At 47.5% G+C, this 14,807-nt stretch overlaps 1 protein-coding gene across 7 annotated transcripts in view; it reads right to left on the bottom strand.

The window, feature by feature from the left end:
* NCOR1 (nuclear receptor corepressor 1) overlaps positions 1-14,807 on the bottom strand; it is a 2,268,409-nt gene that overhangs the window by 2,099,565 nt on the left and 154,037 nt on the right. For all 7 annotated transcript variants that reach the window (XM_069615218.1, XM_069615220.1, XM_069615222.1 and 4 more), the window contains exon 2: positions 4,370-4,541. In XM_069615218.1, the coding sequence (XP_069471319.1) occupies positions 4,370-4,477 (108 nt within the window). In that variant the 5' untranslated portion in view covers positions 4,478-4,541. The remainder of the gene's footprint in view (positions 1-4,369; positions 4,542-14,807) is intronic.

The following is a 14,807-nucleotide window of genomic DNA, read 5'->3' as shown; positions in this document are numbered from 1 at the left end:
GACCACAGCAGATGTCGTATCCACATGAGCCAAAACCACCCTCCACGTTGGATGTCACCACATTAGTAACGTTGCATTCATGCATATAGAGATGTAAAATAAACAAATACAAACAACATTATCCTGCATGTTCAATGTACGTACTTTAACGCACCAATGACATTCTGGCATAGCCCCCAATGTAAAATGCACATGTCCCCATTTTTCAATGAAGTAAATATTAAGGAAAAAGGGGTAATGAGCACTCTGCCAATCCATATGTAGGGTACAAGAAGCCATCATTTAACACCATGAAGTGCATAATGAATATAATGACATTTTAAAGAGCGCAGTACAAATCACAGCCATCATTGTAAGTGATATCAACCATGATACACAAGACTAAAGAATGTGGCATTTTACATAATTCGCCAAATCCAAATACTTGCAATCCTAACCATCTACGAAAGTTAAAAGCACATAGAAACAACCACAAAGTACACAGACTCTAAATAAAGTGCTAATCATACATACTGTTGAGCCAGTCAATACAATCGAGTACAACCACACCCAGCAAGACAATATAAAGTGCAACTATATACCTAAACAGATAATCCCGGGAAAATGCCCCATCTCTGAATAAAATGCATGGTGTCAATCCTTGGTAGTGTGAAGCAGATCGCTACAGTACAGTACAACACCCCAACAGCCAGGCATATAAAGTGCAAACATGTGCCTAATCCGCGATTACAGGGAGCAATGCCACAACTCTGGAGAAGCAACCTACAATGCAGATCGAAAGATACAAGTCTGAAAGGTTATAACGTGCACATGCTTATATTGTTGTGCCAAATAATACAATTATCTCAATAGACTTAGAGCAGCAAAATTAAATGCATCCAACTATTCTGCCAATGAATGCCTACCCCATTGAGATGCATAGTGCGAGTCGTGGATGCTGTCGAGTAAATTCATACAATGCTGAAACAGCCACACCTCTAGCAGAACGATAATAGTTCTAATATGCAGCTAATCAGAAAATCACAGGAGCAATGCCCCTACTCTGAATAAAGTGCATAGTGCTAATCACTCACGCTGTAGAGCAGACCATTACAGTACAGCAACGGCTACTACCAGACATATGCGATGCAAATATGTGACTAATCCGAAAACACATATTTACGTGGTCAAGCAGCCAGAGGGCTGTGTAACGTGTTATACCGCAACTTCTTTTATCCTTGCTCGAAATATGGAAAAGTACTTATTTTTGTTGGATTCGTCCATGCGAGATGTCATTGGCAATTGGAGCTTTTTACCAAAGAGGGTATTCGGGGTGCAGTCAGTACCCTTTTTTCCCCCCGATTTATATATATATATAGTCTATGATCTTCCCACCTCTTTAATCTGCCTCGTTGATCATCGACTTCCCACTCTGCATAATTTCCTGGCTCTCCAGCACCCTGGATCACATTGGATGTGCCGTTTCCATGATAGGCGGAGAGAAGATGGTATAAAAGCCCTCTCCTATATGTTGAATTATATAGCCATTATATTCTTCACTTTGATTGCCCAATCACTTCTGAAAGATTTCAAGGTGCCCAGAAATCGATGCAGATGGGAGCCGTGTGGGGTTTCTTCATTATTATGTTCCTAGAAACAGTAGTACGCTTTCACATGGAATGTAGTGATTAACAAAGCATTTCTAGAACAGGTGTTGAAACAAAATAGGACAGCTCCAGTAAGGATAGGTTTTGAAATGAACATTGGCGCAGCATAAATTACGTTCAACATGGATGGTAGCAATGTAGCAATATCAAAAAGCCAAATGGGATTCAAATTTTAAAATAGTGGATGAATAACGAACAGTAAAGATTAATTTAGCATTTGAAAACTTGGATGAAAATGAAACTGAACAGTCAGTCATTAAAAAAAATAATGCATGACTAAGCACAGATGAACATTTCTTAGACTGAATTTCAAAGAGAACTCGCAGATCTGAAACATTTTAAACATCAATGTCACTAAGGTTTGTGCATAAAAAATGACGCCCTGCCGAGTGTAGCAGATACTGAGTGCGAAGGACAAACAGGCTCGTGAAGGGGTAGGAACAAGGGGGCAGTGAACGAAGACTAATTGATGTTAATGTAATAAATGTGGATTGTACTGTGTGTTTGGTTTGTATTGTTGATTGTATTGAAAAACTAATAAAATAAAAAAAAAAAGTTTTGTGCATAAAATAATTTGAAAAATTACAAGTTATTTAAGACCATCACCATTTCAACGGGCTCCCATTTTTTGACTGGTATGGGAGCCATCCTAGACACAGGTGGGCTCACAAAATATGTAAGCACAAGGAAATTGGGATTAGGACTCTGGCCTCTTTGGTACAGTCAGCAACTTGAAGGCCAGAGTTCCTCTAAGGAAGTCTTTATTTTAGATACAGAATGAGTTATTTTGGATGAGCCCTGGGGGCGGCTCCACCATTCACCCTCAAAGTTACCTCGAAATCCCACCACTTATGTTCATTACCAAGCCTGCCTGCCGACATGCGTCGTCACCCTTGCATACAAACAAAAATCCCTAAATAAGAACAGTTATAACGCCCAGCTGCTAAACTCCAACAGACGAACGCAGCTTTAATACCCAAAATATCACCATCAGATATCAAAACATTACTTCATGACAAAACCACAAGAAAATATATTAGGCTTAACACAAAAGCCCTTCCATCCAGCTCTACCGGCAACTTCTTCCTCATTTGACCCACAAGATACAAAGATCACACTGGCTTCTCCCGGAATTCATAAATGTTCAAATGTACAAAGAGTCCAGGATTAATCAGTTAAAACTAATCAAACCACTGGCAATCACTTATGGAAGCGTTCCAAGCAATTTGTTTTCCTCCTCCGGCACCATTACAGAGGGAACAATTATATTCAAACAAAGATTAGTCTCGCCCCAAAAGTGGAAGTCCAGCCGGGCCTTCCGCTATGTGATAGGACCAAGCCTGAACCCCAATTTACTAGGGTCACTTACTTCCATCCTAGACCCTTCAAAGCACTCCCTAGGTTTTCCAGCCTTTCAGCAGCATGCTTGTAAAACATGGTGCCAACTGCAACTCCATGCTGCAGTGGCTCCTTGTGCTGCCCTCAGTTGTACTAACAGATGGCAACTACCACTGAGCATCATATAGCCCTTAGCTTGATAGCAGAGTCTTATCATTTACCCAATATTATTTGCATGATTGGCACATATTAAAGATGTTTAAGGTAAGTTGTTGGACAGCTTTATTGGACTCCAGTTAAGATGTTTAAATTAGGGATTCAATCGGATGTTTTATGCTGGTGTTGTGGTATTGGTAGACGAACTCTTTTACATTTGATGTGGGAGTGCCCGAGGGTGCAATTGTTTTGGAAGGAGGTCATGGATAGGACTGATTTGAGGAGTAACCTTACAGAGATCCGCAGCAAACAATTTTATTATCTCATATTGATAGATGTGTGCGCGCTAGGAAACATTCTAATTGGATTGATAGAGCCATGATGGTAGCAACTAAGAGAATTCTCAGAATTTGGAAAAAGAGAATAAAGCCTAATGTTGATGACTGGTTAACTGAGTTGCAGGTTTTATCACAATATGATAAGATTTCATTGGAAAATAAAGATATAAATGAGGAATACATGAAGGTATGGGGACCTTTTTTGGCTCTTTATGATTGATGTGATAGTGGAACTGTTCTGGTGGATATGTCATTTTAGAGGTAAGAGAATAAGGTGGAGGTAAAGGTGTTTTTTTTTCCTCTTTTCTTTTCTTCTTGTGTTATCTATTGTGCTGTTTTGTTTATACTTGTTAGTTTAAATATTATGTTTAGCAGGATGAAGCTATTTTTGATGAATTTGATATGTAAGGTTTAAATTGTTCAGCAAATTACATTATGAAGTTTTACTGTGAGACAATGTATACTTATGTACGGTTCTTATTGTTTTTTGCAAACTTAATTTGTGTTTTTAAAACAATTAAAAAAAGAATTTAAGGTAGTTCGTATTTGTAACAGAACCGATGTATGAACTCTACAATTCAGTTTAAAGTCTCTTTTGTGCACAGCAAACAATGCACCCCGCTATATGTTCAAGCCAAATGGAAAGTTACAGGTTATCTTTGCATAGGTTTGCAAACTATCTTTAGTGGCAAGGCTTGCTTTGGGGTTTGCTTACAAATGTCTTTCAATAGACAAGCCCCTTCAAACTAGTTTTATTTTGCTAAGCACTAGAATTGTCCACCATCAATCTATGACCATGCAATCTCTTAACGCTAGTAATTTCACAGAAATGGTAAACATTAGAAGCAATAGTGCACAAAGCATACATAACACATAACGGGGCTACCTTACCTGTTGGTGTCGGCCACTGGAGAAGGCATACTGGACTGAGTGGGAGGGATATCGCCCTGGTTCTGCACCGAATGCTCCTTGGTTAGCAGGGTATCCCGAACTGGACATTATCGGTGGTCAAGTCCTTAAAAGACTGCGAAACTACCCGGCAACCATGGTTACAGGAAGCTGCCTGAAAATCAAAAGGGAGGTAGACAGTTAGTGGTGTGGTCCAGAATACCAGTTTTACTTTTTATCCTTCGTGTGTGTACCACAGCAAAGTACAATCAAACATTTGTGGAATTGTTCATGCAATATAAGGAAGGCTTGATTTAGTGCTGGTAAACAGCCATTTACCATTATAAAACCTGTTTTTAGTGAGGTTGAACAATTTTAAGGGTGCAGGCTCTTATGATTTATATTCCTACCTTTAGTATCCAATGGGAAAACTACCTGCCGACTATGCCAAGGTCATCCAAGATTGTAGAAAGCTTCTTTGATATGCGGAAGAGGAACCAAACGGAAATAACACGGAGGCAGAACCCACAGTGATCAGTGAACCCAACTCTGACATTATTGAAACGATTGCAACCCTCCTCTATCATTCAGGAAATCCTTGAAAACCTACTTTAAAAAATCATTTCAGTTTGCCATTCTGACTCTGGACCCCACCATCATGTAACAGGGTCTGAACACTTCAACTTAATGGGTAATGCATCCTCCCCTAAAGGAACACAACTAGCAGCTAGCGAGTCAATCAACTATCACGTACCAATCGCGACTGCTCCAGAGACGAACAAGTTACTTTCTTACCTGGTAACGTTCTTTCGATGGGATGGTCCGACAACGTATTCCATATCTATGACATGTAATCACCACAGCTGTGCTGCTTCGGAAACTTTTTTCGGCGTCTGCGTCCTGCGTCAATGACGTTGATGCGCCGTCGAGGACCTCCTACGACGTCATCCGATGTGATAAGTAGGACGCACGACGCCCGTAGCCTCAGTTGTAGTTTTTTCCCCCAGAATGTGTGACATTAGTCAACTGTCAGTCAGACACAAAGCCTTGCGGAACGTAAGCTGCAATCGCAAAAGAAATTCTGCAGCAGGGAAGGCAGGGCGGGAGCGATATGGAATACGTCGTCGGACCATCCCATCGAAAGAACGTTACCAGGTAAGAAAGTAACTTGTTCTTCGAGGGGATTGGGTCCTCCGACGTATTCCATATCTATGACAGACTCCCAAAGCAGTACCAGAGCAAGGAGGAGGGAAAGAATTTAGAATCAAAATTTAGAATAGCCCATCAAATAGCAGAGCAAAGGACCGCCTTGCCAAAGGCCAGATCCTGTCCTCGGATGGAATCGAGGGAATAGTGACGTACAAATGTATGTACTGAAGCCCAGGTGGCTGCATCACAGATGTTGCGAATAGGAACACCCCTCTGCAGGGCAGTAGTTGCAGCCATACCCCTGGTAGAATGGGCCCGGTAACACTCCGAGATGGCCAAAATAATCCAGCGAGACAAAGTCTGTTTCGTCACAGCCTGCCCCAAACGCTTTCCAGCGTAACAATAAAGAGTTGATCGTCCACTCTGACCCGGGACATGCGTGAAACATAAAAGCTTAAAGCTCTCCTAGGATCAAGCCTATGGAGCCTCTCCTCTTCCTTACCAGAATGCGGAGGAGGATAAAATGCCGGAAGAACAACCTTCTGGGCCAAATGAAATTCCGTCACTACCTTCGGAAGAAAAGAAGGATGAACTCTAAGGACAACCCTGTCCTTGTGAAATACAGTGAAGGGTGGCTTAACTGAAAGTGCCTGTAACTCACTCACTCTGCGAGCGGAAGTAACCGCAACTAAAAACACAGTTTTCAGAGTTAACAGCCTCAAAGGGCAAGAATGTAAAGGCTGAAACGGAGCACCCATAAGAAACTTAAGAACAAGGTTCAAATCCCAACCGGGCACCAGAAAAGATGACAGAGGGAACACATTAGTGAGCCCTTTCAGAAACTGTGAAATTAAAGGGATTTTAAAGTAAGAACACTCTTCAGACGAGCGCTTAAAGATGGACAGCGCCGCCAGGTAACCTTTAATGGTACCCACTTGCAAGCCCCTGTGGGCCAAAGAAAGTAAAAAGGACAGAACCATGGGGATGTCACATGCAAAAGGATCCACATTCTGAACTCTGCACCAGTCGCAGAACTTACGCCAACGGTACAGAGACTTTGTTGCTGGCCTTCGGGCCGAAAGCAACACCTCCATCACGTCTTCAGGGAGGTCCCAATCCTTATACCTCAACCTTTCAGAAGCCAAGCGTGAAGGTTGAGGGATCTGACCTCTGGATGGAGAACCTGACCCCCCTCCCGTGAGAGCAGATCGTCTCGGTAGGGAAGACGACGTGGAGGGCAGATGGACAAATCGAGAAGGTCCGGGTACCACGTCCTCAGAGCCCACGCCGGGGCAATGAGGATCATCCGGGAACCGAACTTCCGTAACCTCCACAGCACCTGCGGGATGACGGGGACTGGAGGAAACGCGTACAGCAGCGGGAATGACCACTTCACCACGAACGCGTCTCCTAAGGCTCCTTTTGGAGGAAATTCCCGCGAGCAAAACCTTTCGCACTTCCGGTTGACACTGGAGGCGAAGAGATCCACTTGAGGGGTCCCCCAAAGGGCGAAGATCTCCAGGAGAATCTCCAGAGCCAACTCCCACTCCTGAGAGATCGCGCTCTGCCTGCTCAGAGCGTCCGCCGTCCCGTTTTCGTCTCTGGCCAGATGAACTGCCGAGATCGAAACTTCCTGCTGGATGGCCCAGAACTCGAGCTGCATCGCCTCCCTGCACAGAGGAAGTGACCCTGCCCCCCCTTTTTGTTGAGGTAGTGCATGGCCACTGTGTTGTCCGTCAGGATCAGGACACTCTTTCCTCGCACAGTCGGCAGAAAAGCCTTCAGGGCTAGCCTGACGGCCCTCAGCACCAACAGATTGATATGGAGTCTGGACTCCGACGGAGACCAACGACCGCTGACTGTCAGCCCGTTGGCATGAGCTCCCCATCCCGTGAGGGATGCAATCGTCACGATCGTCACCTCCGGCCAGGGAAGCCAAAATGGAGCCCCCTTCATCAAGTTGCCTTCGACAGCCCACCACAGAAGGTCCCGGGCTACCGAGGGCGGCACCTGAACCGGGTCCGACATCCTGCCGGAGGACTGCGACCATTGCGTCTTGAGTGCCCAATGCAAAGATCTCATCCGCAGGCGAGCCTCTGGCACCAGAAGAAAGCAGGATGCCATGAGGCCGAGCAACCTCAAGAACACGAACGCTGGGAGCGTCTGGGCATGCTGAAACTTGTGCACCATCTGCTGAATGTGAAGAGCCCTCACCTGGGGAGGGAAACACTGCCCCAGGGAAGTGTCAAGCACTGCTCTGATGTACTGGAGCCGCTGTGTTGGCGTCAAATGGGACTTCTTTAAATTGAGGGAGAAGCCCAGCCTGTGAAGGGAGTGGCAGGTGACGGACAGATGATCCAGGACTTGCTCGGGAGAGCTCCCCCTGATCAACCAATCGTCCAGGTAGGGGTAGACGTGAATCCCCCTTGCCTGAGATGCGCTGCCACCACCACCATGAGCTTGGTGAAAACCCTCGGGGCGGAGGTCAATCCGAACGGCAGGACCCGAAACTGAAAGTGCGAGTCGCCAACCGCGAACTTCAGGTACTTCTTTTGCTTGGGATGGATCGGCACATGGAAGTAAGCATCCTTGAGGTCAAGTGACACCAACCAGTCATGAAGCTGAAGGGCCTGGAAGACTTGAGAGAGAGTAACCATCTTGAACTTGTCCTTCCTGAGGAGTTTGTTCAAACCGCGCAAGTCCATGATGGGTCTCAATCCCCCGTCTTTCTTCGAAATCAAAAAATAAGGGGAATACCATCCCTTGTTCCTCTACGCTACAGGCACCAGTTCTATGGCACCTTGAATTTCCTGCGCAAGGAGCGGATCCGGACTCTGCAAAGAGAGGTTCCCCGGTGGATTGTCGCGAGGCCTGTGCCGAAAGGGAAGACAGTAGCCCTGGGTTATGATCTCCAGAACCCACACATCTGAAGTAATGGCTTGCCACTCTACAAGATGCTGCGCCAGCCTTCCCCCAACCGGCGAACCATGGGACATGGCCTCATGACTGAGTGGGAGCGGCTGCGGCGTTACCTGAGGGCAAAGAGGCAACTGCCCGAGCGGCCTTGGCACCACGGGTACCCTGTCGTCCACCTCTGGTACCCTTGCGTTGGCCTCTTTGACTGCCAGCTCCTCTCGCTTTACCGAAGGACGAGTATTAGCGAAAGGAACCACCCCTCCACTGCTGTCCCCTAGGACGAAAAGGCGGAGGTTGGCGAACTGCAGCGCCCAACGACTTCGCTGCAGCTTTTGAGGTCTGCAACCTCTCAAGGCTCTCGTCAGCCTTGCTGCCAAAAAGGTGTTCACCGTCAAAGGGCATGTTGAGGAGCCGGGACTGCACATCAGGAGCAAACCCCGACTTCCGCAACCACGCAAACCTGCGTATCACGGTGCTCGCCGCCATGGACCTACTGACGCATTCAGCTAAGTCCAAACCCTACTGAACGGACTCACACATGGCATCCTTACCATCCTGGACCATAGCAAGGAAACCATCCCGTTCGTCCCCTTCGGGAATATGTTCAGCCGCTAACGCAACACAGTTCCACGGAGTGTGTGTGAAACGAGACAAGGCACAAATGGAGTTGGCCGCCTGAAGCGCCATACCACCAGAAGAAAAAACTTTCTTCGCCCAGCCATTAAAACGTTGGTGGTCCCCATCAGGAGGGATGGTAGGGTACGACGCCTGCTTTGCCGGGGCCGTGGCCGCCTGCACCACCAAACTCTCCGGAGTGGGGTGCCTGGTCAAGTAGCAGGGGTCGCTACTGGCTGGACGGTATTTTCGTGACAAGGATCTGCCCACCGCCGGGAGACTCTCCGGAGCAGTCCAAGCCGCCGCCACCCTTCTCTGTAAAGCCATATGGAACGGCAGTACCGGGTCAGTTGGGGGACCAACATAAAGGATGTCCGTTAGATCATCCTGCACAAACTCCCCTGGGGGAGCAGACCATCCCAAGTACTCAGAAACCCTAGCCATAAGGCGCCGGTACGAGGAATCGGCATGAGAGCCAGGCTCAATCCTACAAAACTCCACCTCCGGAGAAGTGTCCAGTCCACTGGCATCATGCAGTGACTGCCTCAAATCGTCAAACTGACTATGGCCTGAGACAATTTCATCTGGAACCTGACTAGGAACCAGGCCATCAGAATCCTCATCCACCTCTGAAATATATTCCAGGTGGTGAAAAGAAGGCCCCCGAGACTGCTTGCTCTTAACCAGAGCATTCCTAGGGGGTTCCCCCGTGCGACGGGGTACCTCCGACACGAAAGGAGTCTAGCGAATCGGCGCCGAGAGAACAGGCATCGGCCCCGAGAGGATCGGCGGCGAGGAAATCGGCGTCGACGTCAGATGCAGCGCCGCCAGCATCGGCGGCGTCGACACAGCCCTCGAAGCCAGAGCCCCGAGCGTGTCCTTCGACGACCTGAGCGTCGACGGCTTCGACGACTTCCCCGGAGCCGGAGCCTCGAGACAGCCTGTCGACGCCACCAATGTCGATGTCTTCCTCGAAGACCTCACAGGTGCACACGGTCTCGAACGTGTCGAGGACCGGGACCTGGAACGGGTACGTCGAGAACGAGCCTCCTTGTCCGAACGGGACCTCTCCCGTGACTCGTGCCGACCACTCTTGCGAGCGGCGTCTCTCGACCTCTCACGACCGACCCCACTCGGGGGCGCGGACTGCTTAGTACCCTGCGACTCAAGAATCGCCAGCATTTTCTTCCCGAAGGAAGCCCATTCCTCTGGCGTCGCACGGCTGGTGGGGTAAGCGACGTGCCGGGCAGAGTCCTCCGAAGAGGACCTGGAAGACAACCGGTGTCGGCGCTTCCGAGAATGCATCGAAGAGGCTGAGGAGTGGCGCGACCGACTCCTAGAAGGAGACCCACGAGACTTCCGACGATGACGCGGAGAGTCACCCCTCGAATCATCCGTCGAAAGCCCCGCAGACTTCGACTTCCGGGGCTTGGACACCCGACCTACCGACAACTTCTTACGTTCGCGTAAGGCTTTGGACGTGAGCGACTGGCAGACGATACAGTCATCTGTGTCATGGGCCTCCCCGAGACACCAGAGGCAGGCGTTGTGCGAGTCCGTCACCGACATCTTGGACCCACACTCCCCGCACTTCTTGAAGCCCGGACGCGGGGTCGAAGACGAAGTAGAAGACATCTTCACACGAAGGATTTTCACAAAAACGAACAGGTTCGAAGAACAGAACTCCAAAGAGTCGAGGCGTTAACCGAGATTCACGAAGCAACACGTTCGCGGAAAAAACGGAACTGAGGCTACGGGCGTCGTGCGTCCTACTTACCTACTTATCACATCGGATGACGTCGGAGGAGGTCCTCGACGACGACGCATCAACGTCATCGACGCAGGAAAAAGTTTCCGAAGCAGCACAGCTGTGGTGATTACATGTCATAGATATGGAATACGTCGGAGGACCCAATCCCCTCGAAATGGGTATTTGTATTTATTTATTTATTTATAGCGCGCAGCCTTGCCCTGAGGCATCTGGGCACATGGTTACAAGAAAGTGGTTACAAGAAGGCATAGTAAGTTACAACAGTGGCATAGTCATAGTCAGGATACAAGAAATGGAGCTGGAGTAGGAAAGAAATGAAAGGGTGCGCAAGGCAGAGGTGGTTAGGGTTCAAGTAGTTGGGTCAGTTAGCTCATTCATCAACAGGATAAGATCTTCACCTACCACCAACAATTTACATCAACTTGATTCATGTTCAGTTCTCACGCACTATGAACCACTTACGAAGTCTGGTAATTAAGTAAATGGCGTCACCACTTAAATGCACTCTGAAGCTGCTGCAAGGCAACATGCAGTTCTTTACAAAAAACCCTTTCAAAAAAGAAAATACTGTGCACTACACAGCTATGTAGAGCTGAGAACTAGACCCCAACATCAGATTGCGCATCTCAAAGACCCTCTCCTGTGCAGTCCTGTTGCTGCTATTTTAGGCTGTTGGTAATTACACAGTCATAACGGAGAGAAAGAGCGATCTACAAAGTGGAACAGGTCCCAATGCTCATTTATATGAAATAAAATTAAAAACCAAAATACTATGCAAGGGATCGGTGATTTATCCAGGAAGATGGTCAACTCTCGGTCATCGGGAGACTACGGAGCCTTTTAACAGCCTTTAAAGGGCAGGGTGAGCAGGAGACCCCTGGCGGGCACTCCTCCTTCGGGAACACGGACAGTGAGAGATACATATCACCATCCCTTTTTCCCCCCCTAGTACTAACAACTTCATAGGGTACCTAGGAGTTAGGGCTTACTATTAACACATGCACCCTTTTGTAATGGCTGGAGGAGTTTCCTTATGGTGGCCAATTACAGGAAGTCCTGAACCGATGCAGGAGTGTAACCATGCCAAGAGAAGCAGAGGGTGTGGCCGGGAAGAAATGCACAAAGCCAGTGCTGGCAGCAAGGCCCCAGACGCACAACAGAGGAGTGCAGCAAGATGCTGCTGCATGCAGGCCAGCCAAAGCAGCTAGGAGAGGCTGGAAGGTTGAGAAAGCAGAGGGTCGGGAGGCCGACGCAGAGCCCAGCTGAGTTGAGAAGTTGCATAAGCGGCCCGCGACGGGAGAAACACCGGAGAACTCAATAGTAGCTACGGAGGAGCACAACCTGACGCAAGCAGGTACGCAGTTGGTCAGCTGGAGAGCGAGTGGGGTGCGATGAATCAGGAATGAAACTCGGACACAAGTGTGCCATGTTTTTGGTTAGAGACTTTTATTAAGTGGAATTTCCCTACCTGAACTAATACTAAGGATATCTCTTTCAGGATGTCAAAATCTAAACGGTCCTTGTGTCCAAAATGTCTATCCTGACCCTCACACTAAAAAATAAACTATGAGGTGAAAAGGGGATAGTGTCTAGCATTTGAGGCTTTTTGAAAAAGTGTTCGTAAAGGAGGAATAAAAAGTGCCAACAAAAGAACAGTTCTCAAAGGATAAAGAGTCCTTGTTCCAGAGGGTAGTTCCCTTCCCCTGGATTTCTCTTCAGCACAAGTTCTTTAAGGATAACAGGTCCTTGTTCCAGAGGATGGTTCCCATCTCCGGTTTTCAACACAAAAGTTCCTTGTGAATTTCTTGGCCCACAAGAACACGGTCATACACAGCTATTTGTCTATAATTCTTGGTCTTTTAAGGCTCTGGTATCTTTTTTCAGTTAGGATTGTACTCTTCTTCTTCCAATCGGCACACTCCTGATATTTTTTCTCAGGACTTCTTGTATCCACACCGTTGCAATTACCTAGTATGCTTTCGTACCAGGACTTCTTGTTTTCATTTACTTGAGATTGCTTGGTATACACTCTTGCCAAGACTCCTTGTGTTCACTCTGCGTTTCCATCTACTTCCACAATTGTACATTTACTTGGTTTGGTAATTCATCCTTTCAGTACATTATTCAGTGTCCATGTATTTGCATTCAATGCATTCACATACTGCTAAGGGCCTGGATTGTAATTCACTTTCCCTTTGTACAATTGCATCTTTGCTTTCTCTCTCTTCTGTTTATTATTCATATTTGGCACAGTCGCCGATTTGTTAAAGGTATTTGTACCATGCATTGTCACCAATGGAATTGGTCCAAATGCGCTCAGGCGGATCTGCAAACGAGAAGGCGGGGTTAGTAATGTGAAGAGGGAGTAGGATACTGAGAGAGATGGTGTCCTGTTAGCAGCTTGTTTGGTTTACACTGTGCGCTGAGCTTTGGTGCGAGTATTGGTTTGGAGTCAGTCATTGTGTGCTGTTGGTGCAGTTTATGTGTTGTTTGTTGCCGTGTGGTGAAGTGCGTGCGGGTTGCTGTGCGAGAGGTGGTTGTGTGTGTTTTTGTGCGAGTTTAGTATGCTGACATTTTGAGCTTTTGATTAACGGGGTGTAGGTTTCGCAGCTGACCTTCGCAATTTGGCTAAGTGCCTAGGTTTGAGAAACCTGTACGTTGGAGGGGAGGCCCAGGTCCCACAATAAACAGCGTTTCACCATACAATAGACAAAGGTGTAGGCCACTCCTAGATTTGATTGTCCATTAAAGTGTTGGAGAGGGCTAGGTTTCATAATGCATAATTACTTTTCACCATGCAGTGGACACTAGGTTTGACGATCTTGTAAAGTGGTAGAGGGCCAAGGTTTCACAGTAAGTTATGTTTCACCATACAGTGGACACCGATGGAGGCTACACCTAGAGCTGAAAGTCCCGCCGAGTGGGTGCAAAGTAGGCCAGTGTTCACAATTCTAACCAAATGCGGCACCTGCCAGCATTCACTACTCTATCCATGTGTGGCACCTGTCAACACCCACCTTTCCTTCTAAGTCCGGCCCCTGCCAACATTCACAAATCCCTCCCAGTGTGGTATTTGCTAACAGTCACAACTCTGTTCGGGAGCGACGGAAGCAACACTCACAGCTACCTCCAAGCATGGCACTTGCCAACATTCACAATTCTGTCTAGGTGTGGCATTTGCTAACAATCACATTTCTTCCTGGAAGCGACACAGGCCAATGTTCACAATTTTCTTTAAGTGTGGCACTTGGTAAGCTAACCTTCACAAATCTGTCTGACGCGGTGCTGGCTAATGGTTAGTGGTATATTAACTATACATGGAGATGGAGGCTACGCCTAGATTTGTTAGTCCTGTATAGTGGGAGAAAGGGCTAGGTTTCATAATTCAGCAGGTTTTAGAATATAATCCAGTAGTTTGGTTTCTATCAGATACAGATGGATTGAAAATACCTATAGTAGTTGGTAAATTTATAACGGGCAGTTGCTAGTGTTGAGTATTCCCCAAGAGAGCGATGCTGGTGACATTTGCCTGGCAGGCTATGGTCCCAGGTAGGGTAATGTAGAGTGGCAGGTCTTTCTGGGGTAGAGTGAATGATCTGCTCCCCACCCATGCCACACTTTGTTGGTTTCTGCTGGTTGATGGCTGGCCACTGGCTTCCCCTGCTGACACCTGCAGACACGATCTGGAGCTGCCCTTTGAATCGGGGCTCTTAGCCGCAGGGGTTGCCAGGCAGAAAGCTGCCCTGGGACGGTGTGTATTAAGTCCAGACCTGCCCAATCAGGGTCCGCAAGCGGGCTCGGAGGCGGGAGGGAAGGTGGAATGGCAGTGTCGTGAGGGCAATGGGAGTGGGCCGGGTCTGAGCCAGGAAATGGACAGAGCCAGCCCCAGGAGGGTCACTGGCCCAACATGCTCACCTGCACATGCTCATGATGCTAACAGAGGCTTGGATTGTAATACAATTTCCCTTTTTACAATTGGCTTGTTTGCTT

This window comes from Ambystoma mexicanum, chromosome 9 (genome assembly GCF_040938575.1).
Source record: "Ambystoma mexicanum isolate Mex_15411 chromosome 9, UKY_AmexF1_1, whole genome shotgun sequence".
In the NCBI taxonomy this organism is placed as follows: domain Eukaryota; kingdom Metazoa; phylum Chordata; class Amphibia; order Caudata; family Ambystomatidae; genus Ambystoma; species Ambystoma mexicanum.
The sequence above is the reverse complement of the archived record's forward strand: the minus strand, read 5'-3'. Positions and strand labels throughout refer to the sequence as shown.